General features: G+C 42.0%; 2 protein-coding genes across 2 annotated transcripts; both read left to right on the plus strand.

The window, feature by feature from the left end:
• The first annotated feature begins 335 nt into the window (after positions 1-335).
• On the plus strand, positions 336-7543 carry shda (Src homology 2 domain containing transforming protein D, a). Its single transcript, XM_071915938.2, has 8 exons — positions 336-495; positions 1172-1421; positions 1616-1717; positions 1919-2081; positions 2894-3151; positions 3328-3508; positions 4859-4978; positions 5866-7543. Exons 2-8 carry the CDS (start codon positions 1176-1178, stop codon positions 6050-6052), a joined length of 1257 nt encoding a protein of 418 aa, XP_071772039.2. The 5' UTR covers positions 336-495; positions 1172-1175; the 3' UTR covers positions 6053-7543.
• Positions 7544-9000: 1457 nt separating this feature from the next.
• Positions 9001-12394, plus strand: spmap2 (sperm microtubule associated protein 2). The gene is made up of 6 exons (XM_071915943.2): positions 9001-9062; positions 9179-9240; positions 9342-9408; positions 10081-10207; positions 11016-11175; positions 12010-12394. The coding sequence occupies exons 1-6, from the start codon at positions 9001-9003 to the stop codon at positions 12249-12251; spliced, it is 720 nt and encodes a 239-aa protein (XP_071772044.2). The 3' UTR covers positions 12252-12394.
• Positions 12395-18192: the final 5798 nt, after the last annotated feature.

Raw genomic sequence — 18192 nt, forward strand, 5'->3', positions numbered from 1 at the left:
AAATTATGGTGAAAAGGCATATTTCGTGTGAAAATATTCTATATACCAAAAAGGAGCCACTTCACATAATAAAGCCTGTAATGTAGAAAATATGATGTTCAACAGTGGACTTTGGTTTGGAAATGTTTGTGGAAGCGATGGCTAGCAATGTCCACAACACTGAAACTGCATCTATGTGACAAAAGGATTGAGTCGTGCTTTTGGATTTGGAAACCTTAATGAGACTCACAACATGTTTGAAGCTTAAATGTCGACCCACTAAAAAAAAGTCCCGTTACTCCCCTTTAAATCACTCCGCTGTGCCAGTGAATGTTGTGTGTTGGGCGACTGTCTGGTCTGGCTCAGCTAACATTAGCCAACTAACCTGCTTGGCAGCTGAGCAGGACGGATTTAATAGAAAACAATGTTTCTGTTTTAGACCGAGCAAAACGAAACGCTGGATGTCGACCAGACAAATATAATTGGAACGGGGCACCGTCAAGGCAAAGAAAGAGGGTGAGCGAAAAGAACTAACGTTAACTGTCTAGCTAGTTAACGGTGTTGACGCTACGACGTTAGCTGCGGGTAGCTAGCTAGCTTTGGCTTATTGACAAAGCGGTTGGCTACCTTAGGTGGCTAGTTGTCTGACTCAGATATTACCGTATTCGCTAGTTATTCAGTGAATTAGTTGCTAGTTAACTGGTTAGATTGATACTTTACTTAGCTAACAATTATGGGTTGGAGTCGAACATAAACGTTATCCCGATGGTGTGGATAAGTGACTGATTGGGATCGTTAACTTAATGCTAGTAAAATTGTCAGTAGGGATAACACTGAGATTCGCTTGCCAACGTTACGTTAAAGTGTTACCAAAGCTTTCCGCTTAATCTCAGAGGCAAAGTTATCTACCCTTAACGATATCGGTATTCGCATTTGCACAAGACCTGTTGATTATATTTTTTCTGGCACTGCCTTTTTCCTCCAGGGCTCTGCCAGTTACTGGAAGGTTTGAACAACTCCAGCCAAGTTCATGTAGGGTATTGACTAGTAGTAGTACTTCATATTCATAGTCCAAACCTACCATCATTTGGCTGGTTTTGCGTTAATTTCTCACAGTGTTACATAGCTACTTTATGTTAAAAGTTTGAATTTTGATGCCATGCTAACTGATTTTTTGCCCCTTAATCCTCAGATCCATGGCAAAGTGGCTGAAGGACTACCTAAACTTCGGCAGCAGGCGCGACCCTCCACAGCCCCCCAGGCCGGATTACACTGAGAGTGAAATACTGAGGGCCTACAGAGCTCAAAAAGAGCTGGACTTTGAGGACCCCTACCAGACCTCTGATAAGGAGCACCAGAATGGCAGCTACAGTTCCTGCAGTGCAACAGTGAGCCTGCCCTCTTTCCCTGCATTAGGATCAGTGCTGCCTAATGGTGTGGAGGTAGGACATGTATGCTTTTACAGTCATGTTTATGTGAAGTAGGCTAAGTGTTTCTTTTGTGCAGCAGGTACTATGTGTCCAAGACAAATGCCCTTTTAGACTATCTTTTCTTATAGATGGTCCATTGCTTACTGATGATAATGCATAAGTCATTGGTGAACGTGTTTCATTTACTTCTGCGTTTTATGTTCCAGGTGAAAGTGGTGTCTCCCAAACACAGACTCATCAAAGTGGACTCTCAGGAGTTTGGCCGCTGTAAAGTCCCCCTGAGTCCAGTGACCATTCAAGAGGAACCTGTAAGTATCGCACTGTTTTATTGTCTGCTTCATTTCCCCTCTCATTCTCTGCATTCTCTCTCTCTCACACACACGCACACATACACACACAAAAACACAATTATTGTTCAGGCTCATCCGCTTGGCACAGATAAGTCCATCACATTGTCCCACTAAATTCATTAGATGGCTTTTCTTTTGTTTCCCTCTCCCCCCCCCCAGGTGGTTCCCTCTGCCCCAGTCGCGGTGGACGCAGACACAGACTACTCTGACCCATTTGATGCCCGTCCAGACCCAAGAATTGGATCAGACTGGGAGCCCAAATCTGCACCACCAGACTGCTGCAGCTACATGGAACCATTTGAGGCCCAGCGAATCATTTCAGGTCAGTCAGAAGATCTTAATCACTCACTTGTACACAGGGCTTTAAATTCACTTTTTTACCTGGTAGCACTGGTGCTCCCGACCTCCAAAACATAGGAGCACCAGCACAAATGTCATTGCACCCTGAAACATTTAAAGAGCACTGTTTTTTTGTTTTTTTTACATTATGCTTGGGTTCCATGCTCTTTGCTTCTAAACATCACATTTCAGCAACTTGGTTATCATAGAAAATCCTGTCTGTGATTAAAAGCAAACTGGCCACTAGGGCTGATGCTGTCCGTGAGTGGCATTGTACATGTTCACCGTATTTCTGAGACAATTTTACACAATTCTAACTAAAAAGCGTCAAGTTACTGTCTAGTACACACAGTTACAAACACCTGCATGCATTTTGGAGCATACAAACATAAGTTTCACTTTCGTTTTCATAACGGACGGAAGCATCAGGAAAGGGATTTAATTTTAGAAAAACAGCTCTGAGGTAAGTAAAATGAGGTTTGTGTTTCATTGACTACAGCAGAACAGGTAACATAATGTGATCCATGCTCGCTGTAAAGAAGTTATTCAAATAAAGTCGCACCAAGACAATTACTTGTAAGCGCAGCGGTGCACCTAAATTGAATTTCTAGGTTGCAGAATTTTGATTTTGGCCGCATTTACGCACTTTAGAGCCGTGCTTAGAATTCACTGGCAGCCCAAAGGAAAACTTTGCTGAATGAGTCACATTGAATGACTTATAAACTGGCCCGTTAACATTGTGGTTGTGTGGGTATGGCATGTGTTTGTGTATGTGTGTGTATGTTTTCTGCGCAGAGCTCCAGCACAGCGCGATGACTCACAGGTCTGGGATCGGAGACGGGGGCCAGTTATATGATAACCCATATGAGGAGAGGACTCGTCACTACAGCCGGGTCGCTCCACCTTCACAGCAGCAACCCCAGGGGGTCGAAGGAGGACTTGCCCAGGTAGACAGCAGGGAGAGCAGGCTGCCTCAGGATGATGAGAGGCCGGCTGATGAATACGACCAGCCATGGGAGTGGAAGAAGGACAACATCTCTAAAGCTCTAGCAGGTAAATTGGCATACGCGTGGATGTACTGTACATTCCTGGCATGTATATTAAAAAATGTGCCTCAGACTTAGACCACAAGAATTCTACAAATACAAAATATGCCTCACACTCACTATGTTTCACTTTTTCTTCTGATACAGATTAATTCCTTTCCCTGTCTCTCTGTCTGTCCATAGTTCAGTTTGAAGGGGCGGAAAGGGAGCGCTCGCGAGCCCAGACAGACCAGACCAGGCTTACCAGGACCAGCCCCACATCCACCACAGCGGCAGGGGGCTCAGCCACTCTCCGTATGGTTGGTGACACCCCTCCTCTCCTCGGTGAGAGGGTGGACCCATCTCTACCACTGGAGAGACAAGTGTAAGTGTACATGTACAGTCTTAACGGATAGTGTTGTTGCAGTCTACTGTAGAGCTGCAACGATTAATCGATTAGTTGTCAACTATTAAATTAATCGCCTACTATTTTGATGATCGATTAATCGGTTTGAGTAATTTTTTAAGAAAAATAAGTCAAAATTCTCTGATTCCAGCTTCTTAAATGTGAATATTTTCTGGTTTCTTTACTCCTCTATGACAGTAAACTGAATATCTTTGGGTTGTGGACAAAACAAGACATTTAAGGACGTCATCTTGGGCTTTGGGAAACACTGATCGATATTTTTCACCATTTTCTGACATTTTATAGACCAAACAACTAATCGATTAATCGAGAAAATTATCGACAGATTAATCGACAATGAAAATAATCGTTAGTTGCAGCCCTAGTCTACTGTCAGCAGGAGCTGTGAAGTAAGCACAACCCAATTATAAACCACTGACAAATAAAAGGTTTAAATGGTGAACAGCAGCACTTTGTGTACAGTAAGATAACCTGTGAGCATGTGGAAATATCGCTGACACTAGTATTCTCCTTTAAACAACTCTATAACTGATTGTGTAATGATTATATGCAATCTTTATTTCCTTCCCATGCCATTTTGTATTGTATTGTGTGTGGTGACTAGGTAAGTGTGGCAAGGCGTTTTTAACCCCAACAGGATATTACACGGGTGTTGCATCTTGACAGTTGAGCAGACGGAGGAAGTAACGTAACGTAGTGTGATCAAACCAAAGTTTCTTAGGTTTAGTTTCTAATGGGATGGAATATATGCTGGCAGTGCTTAATTGCGTTACATCCTCTATTGGTGTCTCATTATTTGTCTGCTGTTTGCATTATGCTGCAATGCGTCCCCTGGCTCTAGTCTGTGTTATGTCATAGTGTATCTACATGGTTTTGCTTAAGACCTAAGACGATAACTGAATAAAGTAAATGCTAACATAAAAGACTTTGGGATAGTACCTGCTTTCTTTACTGTTTATGTCCATGATTTATTGAGCTATTTTTTTCATTATGGGAGTTGCCACCATTATTGAGAGTCAAGAGAGTAAGCTGATTTTACGTAATGACAAGAGTGATAGAAGAAACAATTACATTATTTAACGGAGTTGGAGATATTGGGGAAACCTACTCTTCTAGTACAAATTATCCTTCATCCAAATCAGAAATGTAATTTTGATTTGGCTTGATTTGAAGTGTGTCTGTCTATGATTCTGACAAGCAGAGGACTCATGGTACAAGACTAGACTCTAGTAGAAACTGCAGTCCTTGCCGGCATGAATGACCCCACATGGATCAGTGCAGTAATACTCTCTTCTGTCGGTGCTGCAGGTGGTACCACGGCACCCTGAGCCGCTCGGAGGCAGAGAGCCTACTGACGCTGTGCAAGGAGAGCTCCTACCTGGTGAGGAACAGCCAGACCTGCCGCAACGACTACTCTCTCTCCCTCAGGTACACACTCCTGCTCACACTCTTACCCCAGCCTCCTGTTAGATGAAGTCATTTATATCCCACTCATGTCCATGAAGTGTACTCACTTACTTACACAGTACTGTCTGAATGTTTGTTTAGCTTGCCCATGTATGTCCTGTCTCACATTGTTACCTCCATCTTTAGGCTTAATAGTAAGCTGTAGCCGATCAATTAGACACACATCGCCTTCATCCAGGCTGTAATTGAAAAAACATTTTAGTCTCTTAAAGGGGAATTCTGCCTCAGTGCGGCACACTGCCGTCTGTGTGGTTTCCAAAATTATCTGATCCAGTTTTGCCTCATCTGGGTATTGTTATGGGTTGTGGGTGGTATGAGAATCATCTGAGATCTGCGCCCTAAGGCAACTTATTATTCTTCACCATTTTTCTATTATCTCCCTGCTCCCCCCACCACTTTATCTGTGCTGCACTGTCTCCCCTTCCCCCATCCCCCTTTTGCCCTCTGCTAGTTTGTTTCCAGCCCATTGGCTATATGAATAATCAGCAGGCAAGCAGCTGTTTTGCTCATTCAGAGGGATCATCTGTATGTTGAGAGTTGCTGCTAGCCTAAGACCTGTACTGTTTTGAAGCAGCATTTGATAAGGCATAATCATTTCAGCGCATTGCACCCAAGTGAGAGCTTTCATTTGTTGCCATAATGGAGTCCATAAATCAACAATGGAAAAATGTAACTACAATTCAAGGAATGTGAATTCAGCTGTCTCGTGTTTACTCTGATGTTACAAAGCAGACAATGGATCACGCATAGCGGTATAAGATGTTTTTAAGATCCCTGTTCTGTAAATTTCATAATCCACGCTGCAGTACTAAATTGAATCTCTTCTGTCCCCTCTCTCTCTCTCTCAGGAGCTGTAAGGGCTTCATGCACATGAAGTTCGTTCAGTCTGCAGACGGGCGTTACGTCCTCGGGGAGAACAGCCCTCCCTTCTCCACCATCCCAGAGGTCATCCACTACTACACCACACACAAGCTGCCTATCAGAGGAGCCGAGCACATGTCCCTGCTGTACCCTGTCATAGTGCAGACCCTCTGACACTGACACACACTCACACACTCTCACACTCTCTCTCCTGGTGCTACTGAATATATACTTGCTGTTTACCGATCTCTGCCCCTGTCTCACTTGCCTTTTCAACTGTTTCACCCTCATTCTACCTGCACTGGACACAAGAGAGCAGAGCATTTGGTGCCATCTTTCCTTTTCCATTGACCGTAACCCCGCTGACCACTGGCAGCTTAATAAGAGTGCTCTAAGCATCATGAACTTATGCCTGTGAACTGGTATTGTCACTGAAATCCCTGCATTTTGTTACCATTGAACCCTGAACATTGGCGATCATGGAGATTATGATTGGTAGCTGAATAGTTTTAGATCAAGGATAATTTTCTCTCTCCAGAGACGACAGAGGGAAAATGATACTCTTCTCTCAAGACCCGTGTCTTGAGACAGTGGAATCTATATTGCATGGAGATTTGTCTCGATTACTGTAATGCCAAGTCAGTTGAGATTGACTGTACTGCCAAGTTGCTTAAAGGATAATAGTGGTGTTTGTTTTGAAGTTTGTGCCAATTGTCTAGGTTGCCCCTCTCCTTTACTTTATTCCTGGTGTCCACAGTCAGCACAATTGTAGATATCATGGCTAATTTTCAGACAAAGCCATTTGCTGCCATTCCTTCTTGTACAGTATGAAAAACAACTTCTACAGTCTTGACAATTGCCTGAGCTAAATAATCCATCATAGTAAACATGAAGCCTTAATTTGGTTTTGTCAAAGTTTCTGTTGTATCATTATTTCATTGTGCCCAAGTTGAGTTTTTCACATCAATACGCACATTATTTTATGCTCTGCTTACTGTGAGTCACCTGACACCCACAAGAAGAAATAGAAGTATCCGCCAGGAAATAATCCCTCAAAACATGTTGCCTTACAAACTTTATTGTCACATACATGTATTCTTATTTGGAGCATATTTGTTAGCTGGGACAGCAGTTAATTTCAAGCTAAGTTTGACACCGTAAAGTTTGTATTTTAAAAACTGTGAAAAACAAGTACATGTTAAAATATTTAATTACATACAACATGCATTGCAAAATGATTTGGAGACATTTAAACTAGACGTAGACAGTAGTAAATGGGCTATAACTCTAAATGACACTGGTATTATCCTTTAAGTGTTAGTTACTGATGCTGACCAAACACTACATTTTTGACCCTGGCCATCTATTGCCTATGGGTTTCTCTGTGTGTTTCAGAGAGGCCTGTGAATGTGACATGATGCTGTAGCTGCGTGTTTTCCTCAGTTATTGTCATGTGTGGACACCAAGGCAGTAACAGGTGATGATAATGTCAGAGGGACATGAATTGTTAGCTTAGCACAATAACAGACTCCTGCAATACTAGTTTAGAGAATAATTACAGTATTATATTAAAAGCTTGTTGCTTTATGATCATGACTATTAAAGAAGCTTTGGTAGATTCTTTACTGTGCTGTTTTATAAGATTTAAAATGTCTGTTGAAAATAAAGGTGTTGTATTTGTTTTTAAATGGGCTTGAGACATTTTTATTCACTTAAATCTTATTTTGTATTCTATCTGGTAGAATTATTACATTTATTATTTGATAATTTTGAATATCACCCATTTGTTGATATGTACCTTTAATTGCACCACAGCAATAGATAGAGATCGATCGACCATTGCAAGTTACTTGTTGTAATTTGTGATTACGTGCCAACTATGTTTTTTAAATGTTGGTTCTTACAGTGGCCATGATAAATACATTTTTACATATTGCAGCCAACATTTCTTTCTATAAATACTTTTTAGCTCCAGAGATGTGGTAATAACACATACTAGTCAGCTGAGAGGAGGAAAGAACACAGCTCACTTTGCCCCTATTTCCAGGTACCACACTGTCCGGTCTGTCCTAGATTGGTCACTATGGTAACGGTGCGTGGACATGCTGTAAAAAGCCCTTTACAGTGATCTGTGCCCGAAGGAAAACATTTTTTTTCCACAAGTGATTCATCGTTCAAATAGGCAATCTTTGGTATACTGTACCCCGCGAGCGTCACTCGATACCTTAGCAACCGCCAGGTGTCGGTGTCAGTACAGAGCGAGCTGCTGCAGCGACAGGTAAGCTAGGGCAACGGAACAAAAATTCCCGTTTGAAGTTGGCCACAAACAAACAGTCGTGTCATATTCCTGTCTTGTCATGTTCAGCAAACGTGGACTAAGGACTATGTTTATGTAATTAAAGATATAATTAGCAGCGTGGTTGCTTACATTTTTTACTGCCGTTGCTATGTAATTTTGAGTACAATTAGAACCACACTGTTTAAAAAAAAATAACTGCAATGTGCATTCCTGTGATCATCGTATTGAGTGGCAAAAATGTCCCTGAAATCCATGGAGGATGAGCCATAGGTTTTGATATAAGACTCCATAGTCTAGAGATAATAAGACTGGCAGATAAAGTAATTCTAGAAGTAGTACTACAACCAACATTACGAAGCATGATGGTAACGTTTTGAGTCGGTGCCAAATTGAACGACAATATCTCATCATCACACCTTTGCTGTAACCCAAATATCTACAAGAGTAGGCTACTACCTCAAATGTAAAAGTACTACCTAAACTTGCTGCATTCCATTATGTCTCGCCAATATGTCCTTTTTTGTTCTGTTTGTATTTATTAGGCTATTTCATGCTATTCACGCTATTTACAGTGTGTTTTCTGTCTTTACTGTCCTGTGGCCATGTAGCTACTGCATGTAGCAGAACTACTCCATTCAATCCATCAATCTACACCAAAAGCAATTTCCACTGACCCTGGTTATGTGGCAACAAATATTTTGTTCTGTTGACTCTGTGAATCTCAGTTACACCGTAATAAGTGATTGTAATAAGTTCTATTGCTGCAATATTGGGGAATGCCATGTGCTCTGTTCCCCCCATCCATCAGATCCTGACTGTATCCATGGCAACTCGGACAGAACAGCTTGCTCGGCCAAAACCCAACCTGCTCAGATATGCAGACCGGTAGGCCTAATATAACCTCTCTCTCTCTCTCTCTCTCTCTCTCTCTCTCTCTCTCTCTCTCTCTCTCTCTCTCTCTCTCTCACTCACACTGATTAAGTCTTTTTTCTCTTATCCAGTCATTCTGTATACTGGCTGGATCAGCTGCCACCACAGCGGACTGGATCCACTACCAAAATTGGTTTGTCTCTCTCTCTCTTTTCTCTCTCTCTCTTTTTACACAACCCCCCCTTCCCCCCTTCTTTTTTATGACGCCATGCATAATCATGTTTTTCTTCTTAGAGTTAACGCCTCGCTGGTCGCAGCTGTGTAGGAGCAAAAACTCCAGCACTGATCTTACACAAGCCAGGTGAATATAATGTGTTATCCAACCATTCATCTGTTCATTTGTTGGCACTGAATTTGAGAGAATACTTTAGCGTCCCGGAGAGTATGGGCGGGGAGAATCCTCCCAGCATGCCCCGGGGGGCATTAGAATTATTAGTTTGTTAGTCACGTTGTTGTGTTGCCACATTACTTAGTGTTGCTAGTTATTCCTTGTTCCTTTTCTTGTCGGCTGAGACTTTTATGTTGTATTTCATTTCACACATTGTTAAACCATGACGAAGGGTGTGTGTGAGTTTAGTGACCTGCCCTCAGTACGAGGAGAGAGGTGGTCCGTTCTAAATGGGGAATTGTGTGTTACTCACCAATAAAGACACACGTTTGAGTGACGAAGATATCTCTGTCTCTTCTAAATAATGAACCACCGCTCGTTACAATACTTTTATAATTTATCCTGTTCTAAAGTCATCTCATCTCCTCCTCCCTCCATCTTATATCCTTCTATGTCTTGTCTTCCCTCTACTATCCCATCTCCTTCCTTCCTCTGCTGTCTCTCTTCATCGTTCTGCTTTATTTCGTTTACCTTTTCATCCCTACCTTTATCTCTTTCCCCACTCTCTCGTCTCCCTCCTCCCTCTTACTTCCCTCTTCTTCTCCCTCTGCCCGTCTCTCTCTCTCTCTCTTTCTCTCCTCTCAGGGTGTCACCCGTATGGGAAGTGAATGAGCAGGCTCTGAGGGCCGTGCCGTCGCGGCGGCTGTGTTGTCTTGCTCAACCTCGCCTCCCTGCAGCTGGCTGGCAGCCTGACCGCCGGCTGCTGGCCCCTGTAAGTAACACCGCACACCGTTTCCTGAGGAATTACTGTGTATTCACGCGGTGCGAGATGCCTGGTAGTTTTAAAGTAGGTCCGCACACCAGTAGAAGAATCGGATGTGCGTACCACAAGACATTTGAGTGACTGAGATGCCAAGTGGTATCAAGATACCCAACCTTATAAGTTGAGTGCCAACACCTAGAGTAGACAAGTTTGTCATGTATTAGTCAACAAGTTTACAAAGGTGTCATTGTTGAGGAGCATAAAAGCCGTGGTGTTTTTTTGACCCACAAAAAAAAAGGAGAGACGTGAGGGAGATAACGAGGAAGGAAGAGCAAGGAAGTGACAGCAGCGTCGTGGCACAAAATAACTAGATGCACGACACGATGTCCTGAGCTGTGCAGATGGGAGTGGAAAAAAATGAAGAAGGGGTGTATGAATATTCACTTCCGTTCATTTTTACCAGACTTTTTTATTTTGTTATCATTTTCACTGTGATGGTAACACTTTGCTACACTATGCAGCATTATTACAGCAATTTTAATTCATCTTACCCATTTCAGAATGAACACTGGGCCATAAAGATGACAGCCTCCTGCTTTGATGTTCTTTTCCTTCCCGCGTTGCAAAAATGTGCAAATGTCCACATCCGCTCTTTCCAGTTCAGACACCACAGGAAATGCCGGGTGTGCTTTGCACCGTGGGATGGGCCATGGAGTTTTAATCCAAGCTTCACATGTTTGATTGTTTGTGATTGCTAAGAACTTAAGTTTTGTGTGTGTATCATACAACCTTGCTCATGACCTAAAACTGATTGTAGCCGAGTAGAGCGGTGCAGACTGCAGTCGCCACTCCGCGGATCTGTGAGCTCGCCCGGCCCAAGAGAAGGCTGGGACTGGAGCGCTCCGCCCGCGAATGTAAGACCGCACCAGCGTCCCACAAGCCCTGCAAAGCATCGTCACACATAGAGCTCCTTGCCAGTAAGACACTCATTATTACTTACTGCTTTTATTTCTTGTAATGGAAGCAGAGTAGCCATGAAACTCTAAAGGCATTTCTCATTGACTAATTCAATCCCCTGCAACTTTTTGGGGGATCTCTCTTGTAAACTAAGCCTAGTTAGCTCAGATAAGGACACCAACTATCACAAATCAAGAGCTTGTCTCCTGACCTATATGAGCCTGTTTCGACTTTTCCAGTGGCTCCTCACTGTATAACACGTCTCTTGTTGCTCCCTTGAAGAACATTCCTTGCAAGAAATTTAACAGAAGCACCAGGAACTCTGGACCCTCTGAAAAGACGCCACATAAGCAATATAAAACCAAAGGATGTAAAAGGCATTTTTATTGTGAAAAACCAATGATCAGTTAAACTATTAAGAATTTCACAAGAAAAATGCAAAAATTAGATAAAAATCATTAAAAAAAAATAGACATGATAATGATGATTTGTACAGTGGAAATATGTGTTTTTCCTGTCCCATAAATCTCATGACCCCCCAGAATTATCTTGTGACCCTCTGGGCTGTCCCGACCCCTAGATTGAGAACCACTGCTCTAAATCACCACCTTTATCCATAATTGTTTCACAGTTGTGGTAGTATATACATTTTGCATATTAAGAATATGAATTTAATTAATAAGTTTATAGATCGTCTGATATTAATGACAAAGCTGTATGACCATGACTGTCCGTCTGTTTCTCTCTCTCTCTCTCTCTCACTCTCTCTCCCTCTCTCTTTCTTCTCACACTCACACTTCATTGTTTATCAGAACTTGCTGTTCAACCTCTTTTCGATCGCTTCATCTTTCCAGCCCCAAAGCACGACCACCCCAAGTACGAAGGGGGGCGCCCGGTGAGCTGGCCCATCTCCAGGGCCGTGAGGAGCGTGGTGGCCAGCGAGAGGCTTCTGGAGCTGTCCCATCCCAAACAGAGGAAGGCTCTGTTTGAGGGCTACAACCCCTACGTGGTCAGCCAGGCAGCCCGCTCAGCCAGCGCCTCGCCCCGGCTGCAGGAGCTCTGCCTGCCCCTGCCCCGCAAATGTAAGACAAAATAGACGGGCACAGAAAAGGGAGCAGGGATGAAGAAAGAGTTGTTTTTCTCATTTTTTTTTCCTTTCCCAAGACTGTCTTTGTGATAAACTCTTTGCATTTAAAATCACGAAGATGGAGCCTTTGTGTTTTCTGTATCAAATTTGAACATGACCACATGGGAAGAGCAGTAGGTTATAGGTCAGCTTGTTTACTTGTCTAAGCCCTAAACTCACCTGTTACACTCATAGCTATGTGTCACACTGCAATAAAGAGAAACTCTTCGCACAAATCTTCAACTTACTCTTCAAACAACTCTTCAGAAACTGTGAAATTACCGGGAAGTGACATGTGAGGACATTTTGCCAGTCCTCACAGGGGGAAAAAGAGTTTGGTTTTTTTTAATGGTTAGAATTAAGGCTATAGGCTTAAGTATGAAGTAGGTTAGAGTGAGGCTGGGTAAACGTTAGGAAATGAATCTAAATTGATAAAATGACCTCATAAGTGTAGAATCGTGTGTGTGTGTGCGCGCGCGTGCGTGCGTGTGTGTGTGTGTTTATGTGTGTGTGCCTGTATTGTAATGCATTTTTAATAGCTACCGTTGTGCTCAGAACAAGCAGCATTATTGTTTCTGGGTAAACAAGACACCTTGCTTAATTGCAAGAAAGTCATGTTTAGACCATAAAATAAATGGCCGGGGCCAAGTTCTTATTGTAGTTCAGATTGCTTTGAGACCCTCCTCCATTGATTTGTTAATTGTTTTCATGGTTATTGTTAATATGAGGAAGAGAGCTGGTGCGTCATCCCGGTCCCCGGTGAAATGATCGACTAATCATTTCATAGAGAACGAAACGGTTGAAAATTGAAACTTTAAAAAGGCTAAACGCACGGTAAGATCTTAAAAGGAGTTTAGCCTATATAGGTGCAGGCTGGGATAGCTGTTCTCGTATATTTTTAAGCCGCCTTCCTGAATATCCAGATTTGGAGACGGACCCTCATTTGAGACGCTCTCGCCCCCGCGTCTGAAAAGGTTTTTGTTGCTGTGATTTAGTACAAAACGGAAAAGACATTGCTCTAGCTTTCCTCTCACTGCCCCAACTTCAAATAATAGTGAAATTAAACTAATCCTCATTTTGAGGACCCCCTGGAAACCCGTCAGGGACGTCCCCCCGGGGGGGCCTTGAACCGCTGTTTGGGAACCGCGGGACTGGTCCATTGACAGCGGGGCGGAGAAGTCCTTACTACGAGCTTTGAGGCTGGGCTAGACGCACATGTGCAGGGATACACCGGTAAGTGTTTTGGGAGTTGAACTTCCAACTTTTTTACCCATAAATATGTATTTCAGTTACGACTGGTATATTTAAGCGGGGTAGACTTTTCTATATGTATCTTGCCCTAAAGAAGCTCTTGCGCAATTGTGTGGGAGGTGAGGTAGATCGGTCGGTCGTTTTTCATCAATGTGCCATAACTCTTCAACTCTTCATGTAGGTTTAATAACAAAGCAGACTGCAGCGGGTCTTTTGATCAATAATAGCCTATAGCTTAAAATAGGCTTAAAGCCCCTGCTTGGAGGAAAGAATGTTTTTCTTGATACTGTTTTTACCTGTTTTTACTGTCTTTAACAGGAAAAATCACTGTAAAGTTCTTGTCATATTCCCAATGGGGTTCATAGTGTGTCTGCGGTGCTCACTAGTGAGTTTATATCGTACTTAATCGTACTTGTTATCTTCTGCCATCACTATAACATTTGTCGATTATTTCTATAGGGACTTATCGAGGCGTCTGTGGTGACTGGGCTACTTTGTGTTATTTTTTTTATCTCAGACTATGATATATTTTTCTGACAGTGTTTGACCCATCGTAGCTTCAAGATTTAGAAATTTTAAAATGTAGGCTACTGTCGGATTGGGTTACTATAGTTTTTCGTAAAGGGAAAATTGAAATCCTGAACCAGTGGAGTAACTGCTGAGTCTGACACAGCTGTGTCACTTAACTAACTTAACTTGATGAAAGGTCTGCTTACAGAGTTAGACGTTAAAGAATCACTATCTCTGTAGAAAACAGGCATTATAGTAGGCTATTTGGTGGATTTGTGTTATATTCACAGCCACAGCCAAATGTGGAACTTATTTAGAAATTCCGATTGTAGGCAAATTTCTATCTGTGGGATCAATAAAGTAGGCTATAACTCATCTCCATTACACAAGGGTGGATGTAGCCTAACTAATTTACTCCTGTTGCTGTAATTGAGTATCTTATTTTTGTGCTTTTGTAATATTTAGTATTGTACTTAGCTACATTTTAAATCACATCCATTACAGAGTACAGATTTTGTGGCTCTCCATAAGCAACAGAAACTGGAACATCGTAAATTGACAAATTGTGGAGCCATCCACAGTGAATGGCCAGTCAGCAGAGAACAGAAGAGTAATCTGGCTTGTGTAATTTCTAATTTGTCCAATGTTCTCTTTTCCAAAAAGTAACTCAGTGACTTTTACTCTGAATACATTTTAAATTAACTACTTTTTACTTTTACTTTTACTTTTACACCAGTACTTTTACTTCTACTCTAAATTTCAGCAAGGTAGCCTACTTTTTAGACCTTTTTATTTAGTGAGAAACTTAGGAGAAAGCCCTTAACTCATACTGAATTTGCTCCAGAAAGGCCTATAGGTAGAAATGCAAAACTGGGTGAAAGCAGGTCCTCGAGGGTTAACAGCTGTACCTTTTACAACTCTTTGGGAAATACCCCCTTCACCCCAACAGCACCCCCGCCAGCCCCACCCAAACACCCACCACCCCCACCCACCCATTTTGGGTTAATGGGAAGTCATATTGTCTCGGCTTCAAAAATCCGTTGCACATCATAGGTCTCAGTTGAAATATTCTTCCTATGTTGCAACCTCTAGCAAACGCTGAGCCCTCCTTTTTTGGCTTCAGTGCAACTGAAAGCCACGTGAGTGTTGTAATGAAACTTGGTAACAGGTTTCACAACAATCACCATGAGGACCTTCATCGTGAAGGAGAGGATGATATGTAACTATATAATAGACTCATAGTCCGTATTCATGTGGCGTCCTAGGCTAATGCGGCACATGCATACATGTAAAAGTGGGTAGTTTAGAAGAAAAATACAAAGGGCCCAGTGGTCTCCTGTTTAAATCTTCAACTGTTCAGCCGTAGAGTCCCGGAGCCGAGGCCGAGCTGTTACTGTGATGGGACAGAGAGAATGAGTGGAGCCGCCGTCCCGGGACAGACTGCCTGCTGGTCATGGAGCACAGCCCTGCCATGGTGTTGGACCTGCCTGCTGGGCGCCTGTCTGGTCTCAGGTAACTCACAGGTCTAATGTTCAATACTCTGTCCTTTTAGTCTAGGACAGATTGATGTCTGTCTGAGAGTGTGTGAATATGTGCTTATGTGTTTGTGTAAATGTTCATTCATGTGTGCGTGTGTTTATATGTTTGTGGACAGTGGATATGAAATTTTGCATGTGTGCACAGGCACGCAATAATGCAAATGAATAGCATCGGTATCCTGCAACTGCAGTGAACCAGGCATGTAGTGCAAGTTGGATCAAGGCACATGTCATATACAATCTTGTCTGAACTTCAGTTCAAGCCCCGGGCTAAATACCTGTAGTAGGCTTTTCCATTTTCAAATGTTTGGCAAGATAGGTCAGATCCATCCTATGCGGTTCAAGTGGTTTAAAATGTTTTTTTTCCCAGTTCTGTTTCAATCATTTCCTTAAGGCTGATTCTTGAGCTGAAGTACAGTGACAATTGCCTCATAGAACAGATTCCTCCCTTCTTCCCTTTCTTCCTCCCTAATCTATCCTTCCTTCCTCTTTTTTCTTTCATCCAAATCTCTCTCTCTTACCACCACCAATCTTGCATTGCTGATATTTTTCCTTTTTACTGTAATTGACAACTGGTATCATCTCTTCGTTATAGAAAATGTTTCATGGGACAAAGGCAAACTGCTGCTTGTGCATTGTATAAAATGTCCAAAATCTATGACCATTGATGGGGAAATCTACAATATTTTTTTTACTCATTCACTTTCCCGATTCTCATTTTCCCAGCTGGTTAGGGTTAGATCACAGGGATTTGAACAGGCAGCTATTCAGTCACAAGCCCACTTTTTTCTCTCTAGACTATCGCCACCCTGCTTTTGCATGACACTGAAGATATGTAACAATGATAAAACTCCAAGTCCTTACTGAGGACTTGCAGTGACTGTCACTCCTCCTGCCTCCATGCCCCTAACTCCAGACTGTCTCCTTCTCCAGCTCTTCCAGCCTTCCCCCCTGCAGCCTCTCTGGCTCCCCCCCGACCCCCCCGGCTGGTGAGCTGTGTGTTCCAGCAGCGAGCTAACATCACCTGCCGCTGGGAGTCTGGAGACCCCCGACCCGCCGCCACAACACTCTACACTCTACAGATTGAAAAGATGCAGAGGTGAGGCTCAACTTTCCGCTTTGTTAAAGATAATTTTCAGGTTATTTCTGCTTTATTGGACTGTGCATTGGAGAGTGACAGAAGAGGTGGTGGAGATGATTTGCAAGTTAGGTTCCAAGCAAGGCTCGAACACCCAAGTATGTGGTAAACGCCTCAAACCGCTGATATATGGTGCACCTCAAGACACAGCTTCAGTGCATCCATGTGTTGTGCAGTATGTGTTGCTATACTGCTTGGTGAATGCCTGTGTATTCTTACACCATATGCAATTTCATAGTCTTTATGAAGAAACACTATGAAAGACTTTGTATAGTCCCAGTTTGACTTTTTTCTGATTGTCCGTGTCCATGATTCTCATGTGCTTGCTATTCCCTACAGAGAAAATTTTATTTTTTAAACTTTATTTAAAAAAAATAAAAGAAAATGAAATAAAAAATAATTAACAATCATTAGCAATCTATATTACAGAAGATTCACTTTGTGAAATTGCTGTTATTTTGTTGACGGAGGAGTTTCACGCCATCCATTAAAAAGTATCGTAATTTGTTTTAAATTTGTGCTACCCATCATTTTGTAAGAGTTAGTGTCACTTTTAAATTACATCAAATCCCAGTTTGAAATGAAACTCTTTATTCAATCTCAGCATTTGCTTTCGGTAATGAGTTGAGAGAGAGCATTCTGGTATTACAAACAGTTTTAATTTAGCCTTTTTATGACAAATGAATCAAATAAAAAATCTACTTGGGAAATAACTTCTATTTCCACTATGTCCACTCAAAGCCTGCGTATGAAATCTATGTTATATAAAGTTTAGACTTTCTATAGAGCTGATTTCCTCCGAGTAGCTGGTAGGCAGGAAACAGGCTGATCTGTGATACAGGGTGAGTGGTACCACTGATTTCTGATATGATTATTTGAAACTGGTTCGGTGTATTTTTAACTCGCTGAGCGTTTTCACTCACTGCATTGGTACCGTACCTCACTCGTTACCTTTTCTACATCACAGCCGGGACTGTTACTTTCAAAATGTGATCTGTTAACAGGTTACCTTGATTACTTTACCTCCAAAATCCATAGAAAATGCAGTTAGATTAAAAATCTATTTCAAATTTCAGAGTGTCATTTGAATACTGTCAAGATCATAGTTTATGACCATTACCAACCATTATTTCAAGTTGTGTTACTGTAAATGATATTGGTGTCTATAAACTTAAAGTCTAATCGCATTTTCCATTCAAACAGGCTGTTGACTAATCCAACATCTATTTCGCTGCATCTGTAATCTGATTACTTTGGATTTTTTACAGTATCTGATTACAAATTACAATTTTCCAATTCGGTTCATCTCTGACTGTTCAACATCAAGAAACCGTTGTATTTTTGCATGTGTGCAAGTTTGTATTTTTGCATGTGTTTGATTATTGTTTGATAATAATCCTTTATGCTGTAGGCAAATGCTTTGGTTTGTCATCAACTTTGAATCTCAAATTCATGCGAGGGTTTGATGGCAGCG

Source organism: Centroberyx gerrardi, chromosome 17, assembly GCF_048128805.1.
Source record: "Centroberyx gerrardi isolate f3 chromosome 17, fCenGer3.hap1.cur.20231027, whole genome shotgun sequence".
NCBI classification, from domain to species: domain Eukaryota; kingdom Metazoa; phylum Chordata; class Actinopteri; order Beryciformes; family Berycidae; genus Centroberyx; species Centroberyx gerrardi.

Bases quoted from the DNA above. Each gene is read 5' to 3' on its own strand.
- shda (XM_071915938.2), top strand. From the start codon at position 1,176: ATGGCAAAGTGGCTGAAGGACTACCTAAACTTCGGCAGCAGGCGCGAC. The intron at 3,152-3,327 runs GTAAATTGGCAT...GTCTGTCCATAG, and splicing joins CATCTCTAAAGCTCTAGCAG to TTCAGTTTGAAGGGGCGGAA. The intron at 3,509-4,858 runs GTAAGTGTACAT...TCGGTGCTGCAG, and splicing joins CTACCACTGGAGAGACAAGT to GTGGTACCACGGCACCCTGA.
- spmap2 (XM_071915943.2), top strand. From the start codon at position 9,001: ATGGCAACTCGGACAGAACAGCTTGCTCGGCCAAAACCCAACCTGCTC. The intron at 9,241-9,341 runs GTTTGTCTCTCT...TTTTCTTCTTAG, and splicing joins TGGATCCACTACCAAAATTG to AGTTAACGCCTCGCTGGTCG. The intron at 11,176-12,009 runs GTAAGACACTCA...TCATCTTTCCAG, and splicing joins ACACATAGAGCTCCTTGCCA to CCCCAAAGCACGACCACCCC.